The sequence below is a fragment of the Falco peregrinus genome, chromosome 10 (genome assembly GCF_023634155.1).
Source record: "Falco peregrinus isolate bFalPer1 chromosome 10, bFalPer1.pri, whole genome shotgun sequence".
NCBI lineage: Eukaryota > Metazoa > Chordata > Aves > Falconiformes > Falconidae > Falco > Falco peregrinus.
The window spans coordinates 31,304,660-31,316,947 of NC_073730.1; the positions used below are offsets into that span (position 1 = coordinate 31,304,660).

At 46.0% G+C, this 12,288-nt stretch overlaps 1 protein-coding gene across 2 annotated transcripts; it reads right to left on the bottom strand.

Moving 5' to 3' along the window:
• Positions 1-72: 72 nt before the first annotated feature.
• On the bottom strand, positions 73-8,998 carry LOC101922619 (cytochrome P450 2J2-like). 2 transcript variants are annotated; one of them, XM_027792674.2, is made up of 10 exons: positions 8,914-8,998; positions 8,435-8,691; positions 6,660-6,822; positions 5,858-5,998; positions 4,047-4,207; positions 3,084-3,260; positions 2,380-2,521; positions 2,019-2,206; positions 979-1,117; positions 73-513 (listed from the first exon to the last, which is right to left on the bottom strand). In XM_027792674.2, exons 2-10 carry the CDS (start codon positions 8,657-8,659, stop codon positions 335-337), a joined length of 1,515 nt encoding a protein of 504 aa, XP_027648475.1. In that variant the 5' UTR covers positions 8,660-8,691; positions 8,914-8,998; the 3' UTR covers positions 73-334. The 2 variants fall into 2 exon arrangements, with proteins under 2 accessions (XP_027648475.1, XP_027648474.1); XM_027792673.2 differs by having other exon boundaries at positions 8,435-8,967.
• Positions 8,999-12,288: the final 3,290 nt, after the last annotated feature.

Here is a 12,288-nt window from a genome sequence, read left to right on the forward strand (position 1 = left end):
CAACATGTTCCCATGCTTTTACAGCTGGCAAACACCTCCCTGGGGGTTGCGGACAGTGGAGATTAAGTAATAAAGCTTTTAAATTCATGCATTTTGTTGAACTGATAGAGGGGAGGAGGCAGGAGGTGAAGGGAAGAGCCACAAGGGTTGTCCTTGCTGCAGCATGCAAGATGTGGCCCTCTGCCCTTCCCGTGGCCACCCGCCTGCTGGTGGGTACGAGATGCCCATAGTTCACCATTTCAGCCCGAACTCCGCGGGGCGGGTGGCCGAAGGGACACTTTCTGGCTTGCGGAGGGCTGAAGCAGGGGGTTGGAGGGCAGCCCCACGCCGGCCTTCAGTCACGAGGCAGCGCGCAGATCTGGAAGGGCTTGGGGCAGCGCGTGAGGCTGAGCGTGAAGGCGAAGGTCAGCGTGGCAGCCGCCGGCGCCTGGAAGGTGAACTTCTGCAGGAGGGCTGTGAAGAAGATGAAGAGCTCGGTCCTGGCAAGCTGCTCCCCGGGACAGGCCCGCTTGCCTGGAAAAGGAGTAAAAACCTCACCGAGTCCCGGGCGAGCGTCAGCCACCGCTGGGGCTCCCGCACGCGCGGCCTTGCACAGGCTGCGGGAGCTTTTCTTCCTCGAAAGGTTAGGTGGCAATGTTCACCCACACATTCTGCAGAAGCCTTCCCCAGAAGTTTACTGCTGAGCAAACTGCGGTGGCTGTGCCGATAGACGAAGAGGGGAAAACTCGGCGAAAAAAACCCAAAACATTTACACAGCTTGCACAAGAGGAAAAAAGCGTCACTTTTTCATCCTGCGGTGACAAATTGATTTCCCTCCCACTCCCAGCAGTCAGTATTAACTGCCACTGGGATTTTCACTCTGGGGATGGGCTGGAAGCTGGGCAAGGAGCAGTACCTCCTACTCCAGAGGGGGTGTCTTGGGGGGAAAAAAAAAAAGCATTGCAAAAAGGAAAACCACCTTCCCATCCATCATTCTACCTGCAGAGAAGGGCAGAAAAGCCTCCCGCCTCCTGTACTGGCCGTTTTCCAGGAAATGTTCAGGATTAAAGGTGTCTGGAGTCTCCCACACGTTTTTGTCGAACATTATCGAGGTCAGGCTGGTCATCAGGGTGGTGCCCTGCAAGAGGTGGAGAAAACGGGCCGTTATGTGATGGAGAAGAGCCGACATGTTGTCAGACTAGTGTATTATTAGCTCCGTTCCACACACAACGTAAACTACATTTTTTAAGGGCAAAATGTTTTTTTTCTGAGCTATGTAATTAAACAAGAGTGAAAGCCTGCAGAATTGTTCACTTCTGTGTGTTTTATATATCACCATAATGTTGATCTGTACCTTGTGCTGCTGTCACCGGTGATGTTAACATACACCAACTTTATATTGGTAACACTGTGTTCCCATAGGAATTTGAAGCAATTTAACCAAATAATTTTCAATCGATTCACTTCATCACATTTTGCTTTTTAAACCCGATCTGGTTTATCTCCACATCCTTCATCAGAAAAAGAAATATTCTAGTCAGTGTGGAGCAAAACACCTAGATTTTTTATTTTTAATTTTCCTTGACTCAACCAGTCATATACATGGTAGAGACTACTTATATCTAAATCCTGTATTTGCTTTCATAATTGCAGAATGGTGTGTATACATCAATCCCTGTTACCTGGCTTTTATCAAGTGTTACTTTTTAATACTCTGTGGAAATAACAAACCCAGACTCTTTGCATTCCTTTTTTTCTTGGCCTTCTATTCCCATTATGTGTGGCGGGTTAATTTAAGGGATAAACCTCTTAAAATTGAAAATTATGACCAGCACCATAGGATCTCACAATCCTCCTCCACAAGTAGGTGAGACCCATAACAGCACTACAGGAGAGCTTGTATTTTCTATATAGCTGTGATATCTCCATAAGATCCTGCTGGCTGGTTCCCCTCCTGGTGAAATTTGGGACTTGGGCCATGCAGACCATGCTTTGGGTGGGATGGTGGGATGAGGGGGAGGCTGGTGGTGTCCATGTACTTTGGGCAGGTGGAAGCCGGCCAGGGTAGTGTCGCTGGTGGACATCCTGGGCACCCCCAGAGGCACAACATTGCCCACCCGCAGGACCTCGCTCAGCACCGCGCTGGTGTACGGCATGTTCTCCTTGTCGGCCATCATGGGCTGGCGGGACTGGCCGATCACTGTGTCGATTTCAAGCTGCACTTTCTCTGCAAAAAGTAAAAAAAAAAAAAAAAAAAAAAAAAAATCTGTGTTCAGAAGGTTCCCGATAAGAAACGTGGGGCACAGGGATGTCCAACATGTGGTAGAGCTGGAAATAACTCTTTTGTGAGTTTCACTTAACTAGTTTTGGGCTAAATGAAGGACCCATCGGTGGCCCTACCCTGAATGTGGGGGTACACGGCCATGTAGAGCAGAGCCCAGCGGATGGCAGTCGCCGTTGTCTCAGTCCCAGTTAAGAAGAGGTCCAGGGTGGAGCACAGCAGGTTTTCCTCGTGGAAATATGAGCTGGTGTCATCCTTAAACTTGGGGAAAAAAAATGGGGATGAAAACTTCTATTAAAGAGAGGATGCTTTCAAAAACCCAAACTAAAACCACCTGTACATAAATCAAGTCCTTCTGCTAGTTTATTATCCACAACCCCTGGACATGGAAACTTCTACCCCTCACTTTTGCTGAATTTCAAGCCCTACGGACTGCTCCGAAAGCTATCCTGTTTGCAGTAAGGTGACTCTTGAAAGCAGGTAGCATTTTTAAATGTGAGTTTCACAACAGCAAGCACAGGCCTCCAAGCTCTCAGAAACGTGAACATGTTCCCTGAGAGTCCTCCTACGCCGTGTGACAGAATGAAAGATGGAAGGAGGCAAAGTGTAAATACTTTCAAATGAAAAAAAAAAAAAAACACCAAAAAATCTGTGTGTTTGCAAAGTGAACAGCCTCCTGCTGTTGCTAAAAAGTTTGAAGTGGAAGAGGTAGGGAGGGGCAGACAACGCAGGAGGCATGAGCTCCTCTGCCAAAGCAGCCTTGAGTCTCATCTGCTGATTTTGTGGGTTAAGGTTTAGGTGGCTTTAGGTATTTCCCTCTTACCTTTTCTATTTCCTTCAGGTAACAGTCAATATAATCCCCTGCCTCGGACTGGTCCAAATCCTCCTTGTGCTTTGCGATCACTCCTTTCACAAAATATTGAAGTTTCTCCCAGTGCCTGAAGATTTTCCTAAAGGGTCCTGGCAGCCATCGCATGACCAAAGGAAAAGCATTATACAGCTGGTGAGAAACCAAAAAGAGCAAAAGAACATTTCTTGAGTTAAAAATGGGCCAGTATCATAGCTGGGATGATAGTACAATTTATTAGTTCCGCTTGCTGCCAGGGAAAAATATAGTAGTTTTGCTACAAAGGTCAATTTAGTTACACAGATGTAAACAAGTACCAACAAGATAAGAATCGGCCAGATGTTTTCTGCTGATAAAGTTCTCTCATATTGGGTGGCCAAAGCTGTCACCTAATGTGAGATAGCCACTGGAGTCAAAGTCAATGTGGACCCAGAGGAGCCCCTTAGTGCTGGGTCCATGGAGGGGACAGAGATCAGACCTGACCCATGGTATGTGGTCCCCAAATCCACCTAGTTTCACCTGGACTCACAGGCAGTTTTGTAATAAAAAAAAGCTATTTGAGAAACTGGTTGGGAAAGGGATGGGGGAAAAGATAGGAATTTTCACAGATCATGCTACTAATTGGCTCTTCTTTTTGTAGAAACATAGATATTTGTAAGCTTTTTCCATTGTTCTTTGGTTATGTCAGGCTTAAGGTTGGTTTTACAATCCTGTAGTGTTCTTTTCTCCATGTGCCTTAGTAATTTAAACTTTCTTCCTTGCCTTCCTGATGGATTTTGTGTAGAAACCCAGTGTAATGTAAAACAATACTTGTGGTCATTTCCCTTATAACATGACTCTTTTCTACAGTGAGAAGCAGGTTATGTCAGTGCCTTAGAAACTCTGGTTTCTGGGCACTTACATGCAGCTGAAGCTAGAAAAGCATCCAGCCGGTTTTACCTGGCCCCAGAAACTTCCAATGAGCAGCAGCGTTTCAGCCAGCGAGTGCAGTAATTCCTGAAAACGGTTGTCATGGTAGTCAAAGCGGTTCCCAAAAGTTATGGAACAGATGATGTTCGAAACAGCGCTATTAATTTTGTAATGAGGGTCAAATGGTTGTCCTGGAGGGAACAAAATGAAAGAGCTTGCTTTTTTTTTCTTTAAAAATCTCAGTCAAAACCACATTCTCTACCAGGTCAAGTTGTGAAGTTGGGGTGAGACCTCACCTACTTTTCATCCATGGTGATGTTAAGGCTTCGCCCTGCATCCTGGGGTCCTCACCACCCCCATCACCTCCAGCACCCCATGGGAGGTTGGGCATTGTGGGCCACGACATCCTTTCTCCCAGGACATCCCCTCCTGTCTGCAGCCCAAGCTGCTGGCACACACCGATGCTAGCACAGAGCTGCTGAAGTAGAGCTTGAACTGCTTTCCAGGGAAAACAACCAGGTGCCTGCCACGCTATGGCTGAGGTTTGCATGCTACAACATGTTTTTTGGTGCCAATTTTAAACACCAGGAGAGGGTCCCTTGAAGCTCAGCCCAGGGCAAGGAGCTAGGACTAGCCACACTGCAAAAATGCCACTGCACTGGCCATTAAATGTCCACCAAAAAGAAATCAAGTGAGATGGAGGAGAGAGGGGAGAAGGAGAGGATTGCAAGTCTCTGCACCCACCTGTAAAACCCAGCAATAGCTCATATGGCTCATAGACATGATGCACATCAGCTCCAGTACGAGCAAAGTGTGGTATGACATTCACCACATCTGCATTCCTTGGAAGAGCTATCGAGCTGAGACCATCACCTCCTAGGGCACATTTAGGCAGCCTGGAGAGCTACTTGCCATGATATGAGAGACTAGTATCGGTCAGGAATTCAGTCCAGCCCCGAGCTGCTGTCAGTACGCTGGGGAGCATCACTTTGAAATGCAAGGCACTCTGCACAGGACTGCTAATCTCTCCACTCTTCAAGAAAGTAATTAAACTGGGCTCGTTCTCAGATATTAGAGTGATGGACATGATCGCTATTTGTCATTACTAATGGGAAGAAAGGCCCAAACCAGTGGCTTAATTAGTTTATTGATTAGGACTATAAGGGACTATAATCAATTGGCAACATGAAGTATTTGGCCTCTTCAGTGCAACAGCAATTAAAATGGAGCAAGTTCAGTATATAATTTTGCAATTCCTATTTAGATCTTTCTTGTTTACTATATATAGCTCCATAGAATTAGCTAAACCCCATCTGCTTCTATTTAAAGCTGAAGTGCAACATCACCCATGTACCAACATACAAATTATTCTTACTAATATCCCTCTGGCAGTTGTTAAAAGCTGGACCATAAAAAAAGCAAGGCACACGCTTCATCTGTGCGTGATACAAAAGGAAAGCCTGACTAAACAAGTTTTAAAATACTTTGCAAAACCAAGGACAACCAGAGGTTAACTAAGCCTCTGAGCATACATGCCTGATAGCAGGAGAGCTGCATTTAATCCTTTGCGGAATACGGGAGAGACTTTCTTAGCCATATAAACATGCAAGTTTTAATAAACACCTAGTATATGTTTGCTTAATATTAGTAAGGAAGAACTAAAATGGGAGGCCTGAGGTCTACAATAGTGGTAAAAGGCACAGTCTGGAAGCATAAGGTAGAGATTTGAACAACAGAAGAGATGTTTTGTGTGTTAGGAGCTTCGTCAGACTGAGAGTTTTACACCTTGTTGTTCATTTAGCTGGAAGCTTGGGGCGCAGGGCTGTACCTTAACCACCCACCTTTCTCCTCCTCAATCGTCTCCACGAGGTACCGGCTCTCCTCTTGCACTTTTTCCTCAAAACTTACAGAAATGCTCTTCAGTGTTGCTAAAGCAAACTTTCTCTGCTGCCTCCATATATGCCCATTGGATGATATGAGCCCTGCAGGTAGAAAACACAAGCAAACAAACCTTGCTCTGGGTCACACACGAGCAATAGGATTCAGCAATGGCCATTCATCTTGAAACCACCACCCCCCACCACCACCAAAGCAAACGAACCCCACAGACCTGGAAAAAACTATAGTTTTGCCTGGGAATTAAAATTCAAGAGTAATTGGCTTATGCTAAAGATCTAGCTTTATGGATTTGCTTTAATCTGTTACTTTGTCACTTTGCGTGGGAAAAAAAGGTGTAAGCCAAAATACTATAAGTACTATCACACTGTTGGCAGAGCTGCAGGCAGGAGCACCATACCCCGTCTCTGGAGCTACATGCGACTGAGGGGAAAAAAGTGAAGGAGAAATTAAAACCAAGGAGAAAACTCCACAAGCCTATTGATCTCTGGGCAGCTTGCATTTATTTCTCCTCTTTCATCAAGACCTGACTTTGATTCCATCACCATCCCAAAATCCCAGGAGATTAAAACGTACACTTGTGAGATCATTAGACTGAATTAAGTTCTTGCCTTACTCTGTGCAACCTAACTTCACCTTCATGGGTGAAGTTAGCAAGGGTTGAATTCAAACTGTTTCTTTCACTCTAATTCTTATCATTGTAAAGAGATGAATATTTTGTACCAAAATCCTGGTAGCTGTGCTTACCAAAGCCTCTAAATATTTCTTGGAGGAGTGGAATATTTGGCCGATCTGCAAATATTTCAGCCTGGTGGACAAGAGCTTCTCTCACCATCTGGTACCCGCTGACTACCACAAACGTCAGGCTTCCAAACTGCACGCTGAAGATGTTCCCGTACCGACCGGTAAGCTGAAAGAGAGTTCATCACCCTCTGAGAGCAAGAAGATGGAAACTTTCAAAGCTGACCTAGACAATACCCGAATTACCTATGAATTCAAATAACTTCGAATTTAGTCCCATTTGGAGGAAGTGGACTTAAGAAAAACCCAAACCCAAGTCCACAGGTCCCGCCCAATCTGAACTACTCCACGAAGGCTGGAGACGGCATAAAAAAATCCTGGAGAGCTGTAGTGTGGGAGAGATAGTTTGCTTGTATTTGTTAGCAGGTATGACCTGGGTTTCACCAGGCAGTTGTATCAATTTAACTTGCAACAAGGATTGTAACAAGGACATTACTTGCTTTGTAACTGAGGGGCATCTGCTCCGTCCCTCTTCCTCACAGATAGGGTAGGAGGTGAAGGCACCACCTGGGTCACCATACCCAGGCTCTTGCTGCTGAGGGCAATTCCTTTCATCAACTTTTTTGTCTAAAGCAGTGTGGTTTCTTGCTCCAGCTGTCTCGTTTAGAAAGTGGCTCCACCTGCAAATGCCTAGAAACCTACTTCTAATTTTAAGCCTGAATGCATTTATGGCCAAATTATAGCTATCTACCTTGCACAGACTTGGCTACCATTAGGGTCTTCTGTGCAGCGTTCAGCTCCCTGATGTCTAAGAGCAAAGGGTGATCATGTTGTCTCTCAGGCCACACTCTGCCAAGGAGCTCAGGCCATCCTCTTCTTAGTGTGAGTCTACAGGAAAGGACATCACCCTGAACTGCTGTGGAGACTTGTGAAACCAGTCTGGGGCCAAATGGGTGTCTCAGTCAGTGTGTGTATAAATGAACATGATTAATTTTGTTAATAATACTTGTGTGTATGGACAAAACACCCTTAGCACACTGCCTCAGCCTTCACCGAGGGTTCCCCTAGGGGACACCTGTGATAGTGGCCTGTGAAAACCCGGGGTACATAGACTGGCATCAGCGTGCTAAGTACAAGCAAGAGATAAATAATCACCAGAAAGGATATTTGCAACCACCAAGTCAGAACCTTTCCTTCCACTTTTTCAGAGAAGCATACTCAGCACGCATAGAATAACCCTCTTCTGTTGGCTTTGGTGGGAGTCAAAGCTCTGGAAACCTTTCCAGAGCAATCACTGCCTCTTTCTGCAACACAGAAGAAGCCACAGGGATCGTTAACTCAGGGTCTTAAATGTTTCTTTCAGATGTAATGGGGCAAATTGTTGGCCTCTGAGCAAAGACAATGACAAGACGATTTCCAGAGGTGATCTTCACTGTCCAAATGGTCCCTTTCCCACACAGCACTTGCCATCCATGCCCCAGCCTGGTCCAGCCCCTCTGCACCCTTTCTGGGCTCCAGAAGAAAATGGCAGCAGTCAGATGGGAAGGAAGAGGAGGAACGCGTTGGTGTTCCTCCATTATGGGTTTCTTTCCCATTGGACCTTCCTACACCCATGGAAGAGGAGAAGATACTAAGAGATAAAACCCAGGAAGGTCATCTACCACATGTGGTTACTATTTAGCCAGTTCTTCAGAGGCTACCCTTGCTTCACAGGTTTGGTGACAAAAGTCACTGAAGAGTTAAAATACTGTTAGCAGGAGAAAAGTCCATGGAGCTCTTACCTTCTGCAGTGCGAGGTGGAGGGGCTGCTTTAAGTCCACAAGGGTTCCCACAAGAGGAAAGACCTGTGGCCCTGGAGGGAAATTCCGGGGTCGTCTCTTTTTCACAAAGTCAATAATCAAAAGGAACATGACCAGAACCACCAAGAGTGTCCAACCATTCAGCTTTGTCAAGAGAGAAACCAAATCAGGCCAAAACTGAAGCTCCATCTTGGCTGATGAACTCATGGATTTTCATCCCAGGAAGGAAGTTGAAGCTGCTGTAATATTTGCAAAAACAGGAGTAAGAAAGGACTGGAAAGAAAACAGCAAGCTAAGATGCTGATAGCCTAGTGGGGACAGGACTTGCTATGAGCAAACTCCTTTATCACGTACAGCTACTGCCAGACCACCTGCTGAATAACTAAGTTTAAACACCAGCATCTCCAAAAACAATCCCAAAACCTCAAAACACTTGGCCAAACGAAAGCAATCTTGCGAACCTTTAGCTTTACATCTCTGACAACTCCCTAATTTTCTTACAGAAGAATATTCCTCCCTCCTGCCCTTAACAAGGAGCTCCTTTATACAGACACCTAGATGGGATTATAAGCATTACAAACGTTTGAGGTTAGGTGAAAGCAGCTTACTTGGCTAATTACATATGGTGGGCGTTGCATAATTTAAGAAACGGTAAGGCATCTGAGGTGATGGACATCATACATGTCGCTAAGGGGCTGATCCTGTTAAGTGCTAAGCACCATCTGCAAAGGGCTGGAGGCCTTCTGCACCCACCAAAGCCTGCCAGGCTTTGCCAGAGCCATCAGGTGAAGTTCAGACAAGGGAAGCACTGCAGGAGCCCTTTGCCCAGCCACTTGAACAAGAATTAAAGAAGCTTAATTTTGTGACTGAGAACATAGGCTCATGCATTTGGCAGGTAAAGGAGAGATTGGAACTTATGCATTTAAATCTCCTGGGTTTTCCGAAAATCTTCTTTGTGTAAAGCTTCACATTGTCCCAGGGTAAAACTGCAGTGGACCGACAGTGACCTCTGTGACCGCAACTCTACCTCTAGCCACCTGCCAATATTTAGCTTAACTTGTTTCCACCTCTGGTTTTGTTTGGTGCTTTTTTAAAGAGATTTACTTTGCAAACAATCTAAATTTATACCAAAGCAAAGCTGTCAATAATGATTTTTCAAATTATTTGCCTAGAAGTTATGGTGAGAAGTTCAGAAGGAAAGTAAATCTTTGCCTTCAACATTTTTCAGAAAGCTTCAGTTTTTCAGGGCAAAAAGCAAATTTTCCTAGGAAATAATAATTGGGAAAAAATGTTGGCGTTCCTTAGTCTTTCCCCACTTTTAAAAGCTTTGCTGACCATGTCTTTCATTACCTTGGTGACTGCAGTGCCAGTAGAAGCTCACGGGCTGTATGACAGCCCCGCACCTTAGCCATGGCAGGACTCCTCTTTAAGGGCAACACTGACCTGCAGCCTGACGCTTCTTGGCTTAAAATATTATTTACAGGTTTCTGGATGGTATTAGGCACCAAGTGGTGACCAGTAATGGGAGGAACATCTCACATCACTGGTATATAAAGTATACTTTACATCTCACTGTAGGACAGCTGTGAGCAGCAGTGGTCGGGCATGCTTTGCTTGTGCCCATGCCCCCGTGATGCTCCCGTACCCGTCTACGTCAACGCACCTATTCCACCCATCCTGGTGTGGCAAGCTGAGCCTTGCTTACCAGAGGCTATATCAGGATAGTGGGCTCGTGCTCTTCATCCTGGCATCGGGGAGATGACTCGGTTGGTGGAGGTGTCAGCCTACAGCATGCTCAAAGGGACTGTGATGATAAGGCGTCAACTTCTGCTAGCCCAGTTTCACTCCTCTGTTCTGCGCTATGCCATATGATTTGTCAGCATGCACACAGAGTGCAGATCCCTCTACCACTTGTGGCTGCTGTGAATCGGGCTACGTGCAAAGCCAAGGTGTTAATGTGTTCTTCTGGGTGGTGTTGTGGGGGCGGATGCATCGTGGTTGACAGGAGAAATGTTATTTTTAGCAGGAGGAGCACATTTTGCATGTACTCACATGTGTCTTGTCAGTCAGAAACCTCAAGCCTGTTACTTTGCCTTGAAGCTTCCCATGTCCAAATGCATCTCTTCACAAAGTTCTCAACACGCCAGCTTTACGAAAAATTGGGGAAGAGCGTTCCAGTACTACCAGGGCTCTCCTAACCTCGGTAGACAATAACACCAGCATGTTACCAACTGCATTGAGACGATGCTATTTTGGGTCCCGGGCTTTAATGAAATCAGTTCTCAGCACGTGGTAATGTGCAAATCCCCAGAGCACTGAGGAGGAAGTCATATGGCTGCGGCGCGTGGGCAGTACGAAGGTGTTGGACAATCCCTTTTTCTGCAATCTTCACAAGACCGACGGCTATAAGATCCTGGCCACCTGAAAGATGAACCCATGCCTCTGGTCAGCACCACTAACACAGGAACGTTGGTCTTCTGTGGTCCAAATAGCCAAAATGTGAATTAATATAAGGATGTACGCCCACACATCTAATCAGGAGCAGGATGTAAAGCCACTTTCCCCAGTTCCCCTTTGAATACCTCTTCTGACCCCAGTGCTCAACTTCTTGACAGCCTCACCTGAGCTCGTGGATACCATGCAGACAAATAGTGCCATATTGCATGGACACACACACATCACTGCTTGAATATTAAGGCATCTTGAACAGCCAACAGACAGAAATTGGCCCATATGCTTTGTACCTTCTTCCCTGGCTAGATGTCTAACTGTGTGCAGAAGGTTTTGAAACACAAAGAGAAACATTCTGTTAAAAATGCAATTACCATTTGTTTTTCAAGATATAGTATCCCATTATTTTTTCCAGAGAAGTGAAATTCAATAAGGTTACAACAGAATGTAGTCCAACAGTTACCGTACTTTCAGAGCGTTATTTAAGCTACAGAATTTCTTAATGATTAGAAACATATGTAGGAAAAATCACATGCAAAATGAGAATGACTGGAGACAATTTTTCCCCCAAACACTTTTTTCAGGCAACTAACAGCTCATCCACCGCTGTGGTTCCATCCACCACGTTGGTGGTGTGAGACCCCCACCCACCTGGGGAGCTGTCTGCTCAGGTCACATCAACTGACGGGCTCCATCCTGATTTACACCAAGGAATATTTCACTGCTTCTTTCCTCCTTATGTCAGACCCAAAGGAGCAATGCCATTTTCACCACGGGCAGCCAGGTGAACAGCAGCGACTGCCCCGAGGTGTGTGTTAAGGCCACGTCCCAGGGGGATCTCACACAGGTGCAGCTGCTGTTTCATGATCCAGCCCAGGTGAGTCCTAATGGACCTGGAGGCAATGGACACTCATTTCCTTTAAGGATTTATTTTACTGGGTACAACGAAATCTACAGGAGATTTGTAGTTGCAGAGAGCCAGGAACGGGAGTGCTGGGGCACCTGGAGCAAGCTCAGGGAAGGCATGGTGGAGCCCAGTCCTTCAGGTTCGGTTCCCTGCTTAGGATGATTTCCCTGGGCTGTAAGTGCTCCCATGGGAGCTCAGGGCTCAAATGCATCCCGGGTTCTGAGTCCAAGCCCCAAACTCAGGGCGCCGAGTCCATATTTACTGCCGTGCATGTGCAGCGAATACTAAAGTGCCTCCAGTTTTGCATCTTCTCTCTCTCCTACCTCAGACTAGATGCAAATATTCTCTAGTTTTCCTGGGACTCCCATAGACCTCTCACCTATAACCTCCTGGCTTCTACAACCTTTGCAGCACTAATTAAAGCTATCAGGCAGGCAATCGCCACCATGAATGTGCAAAGTGAGGCATTACAAGCCTA

Excerpts from the sequence above, each read along its gene's own strand:
- LOC101922619 (XM_027792674.2), bottom strand. The coding sequence starts at position 8,659 with ATGAGTTCATCAGCCAAGATGGAGCTTCAGTTTTGGCCTGATTTGGTT. Across the intron at positions 2,207-2,379 it reads CGTGTACCCCCACATTCAGG|AGAAAGTGCAGCTTGAAATC; the intron begins GTAGGGCCACCG and ends TACTTTTTGCAG. Across the intron at positions 1,118-2,018 it reads CCGGCTTCCACCTGCCCAAA|GGCACCACCCTGATGACCAG; the intron begins GTACATGGACAC and ends CACCTCTTGCAG.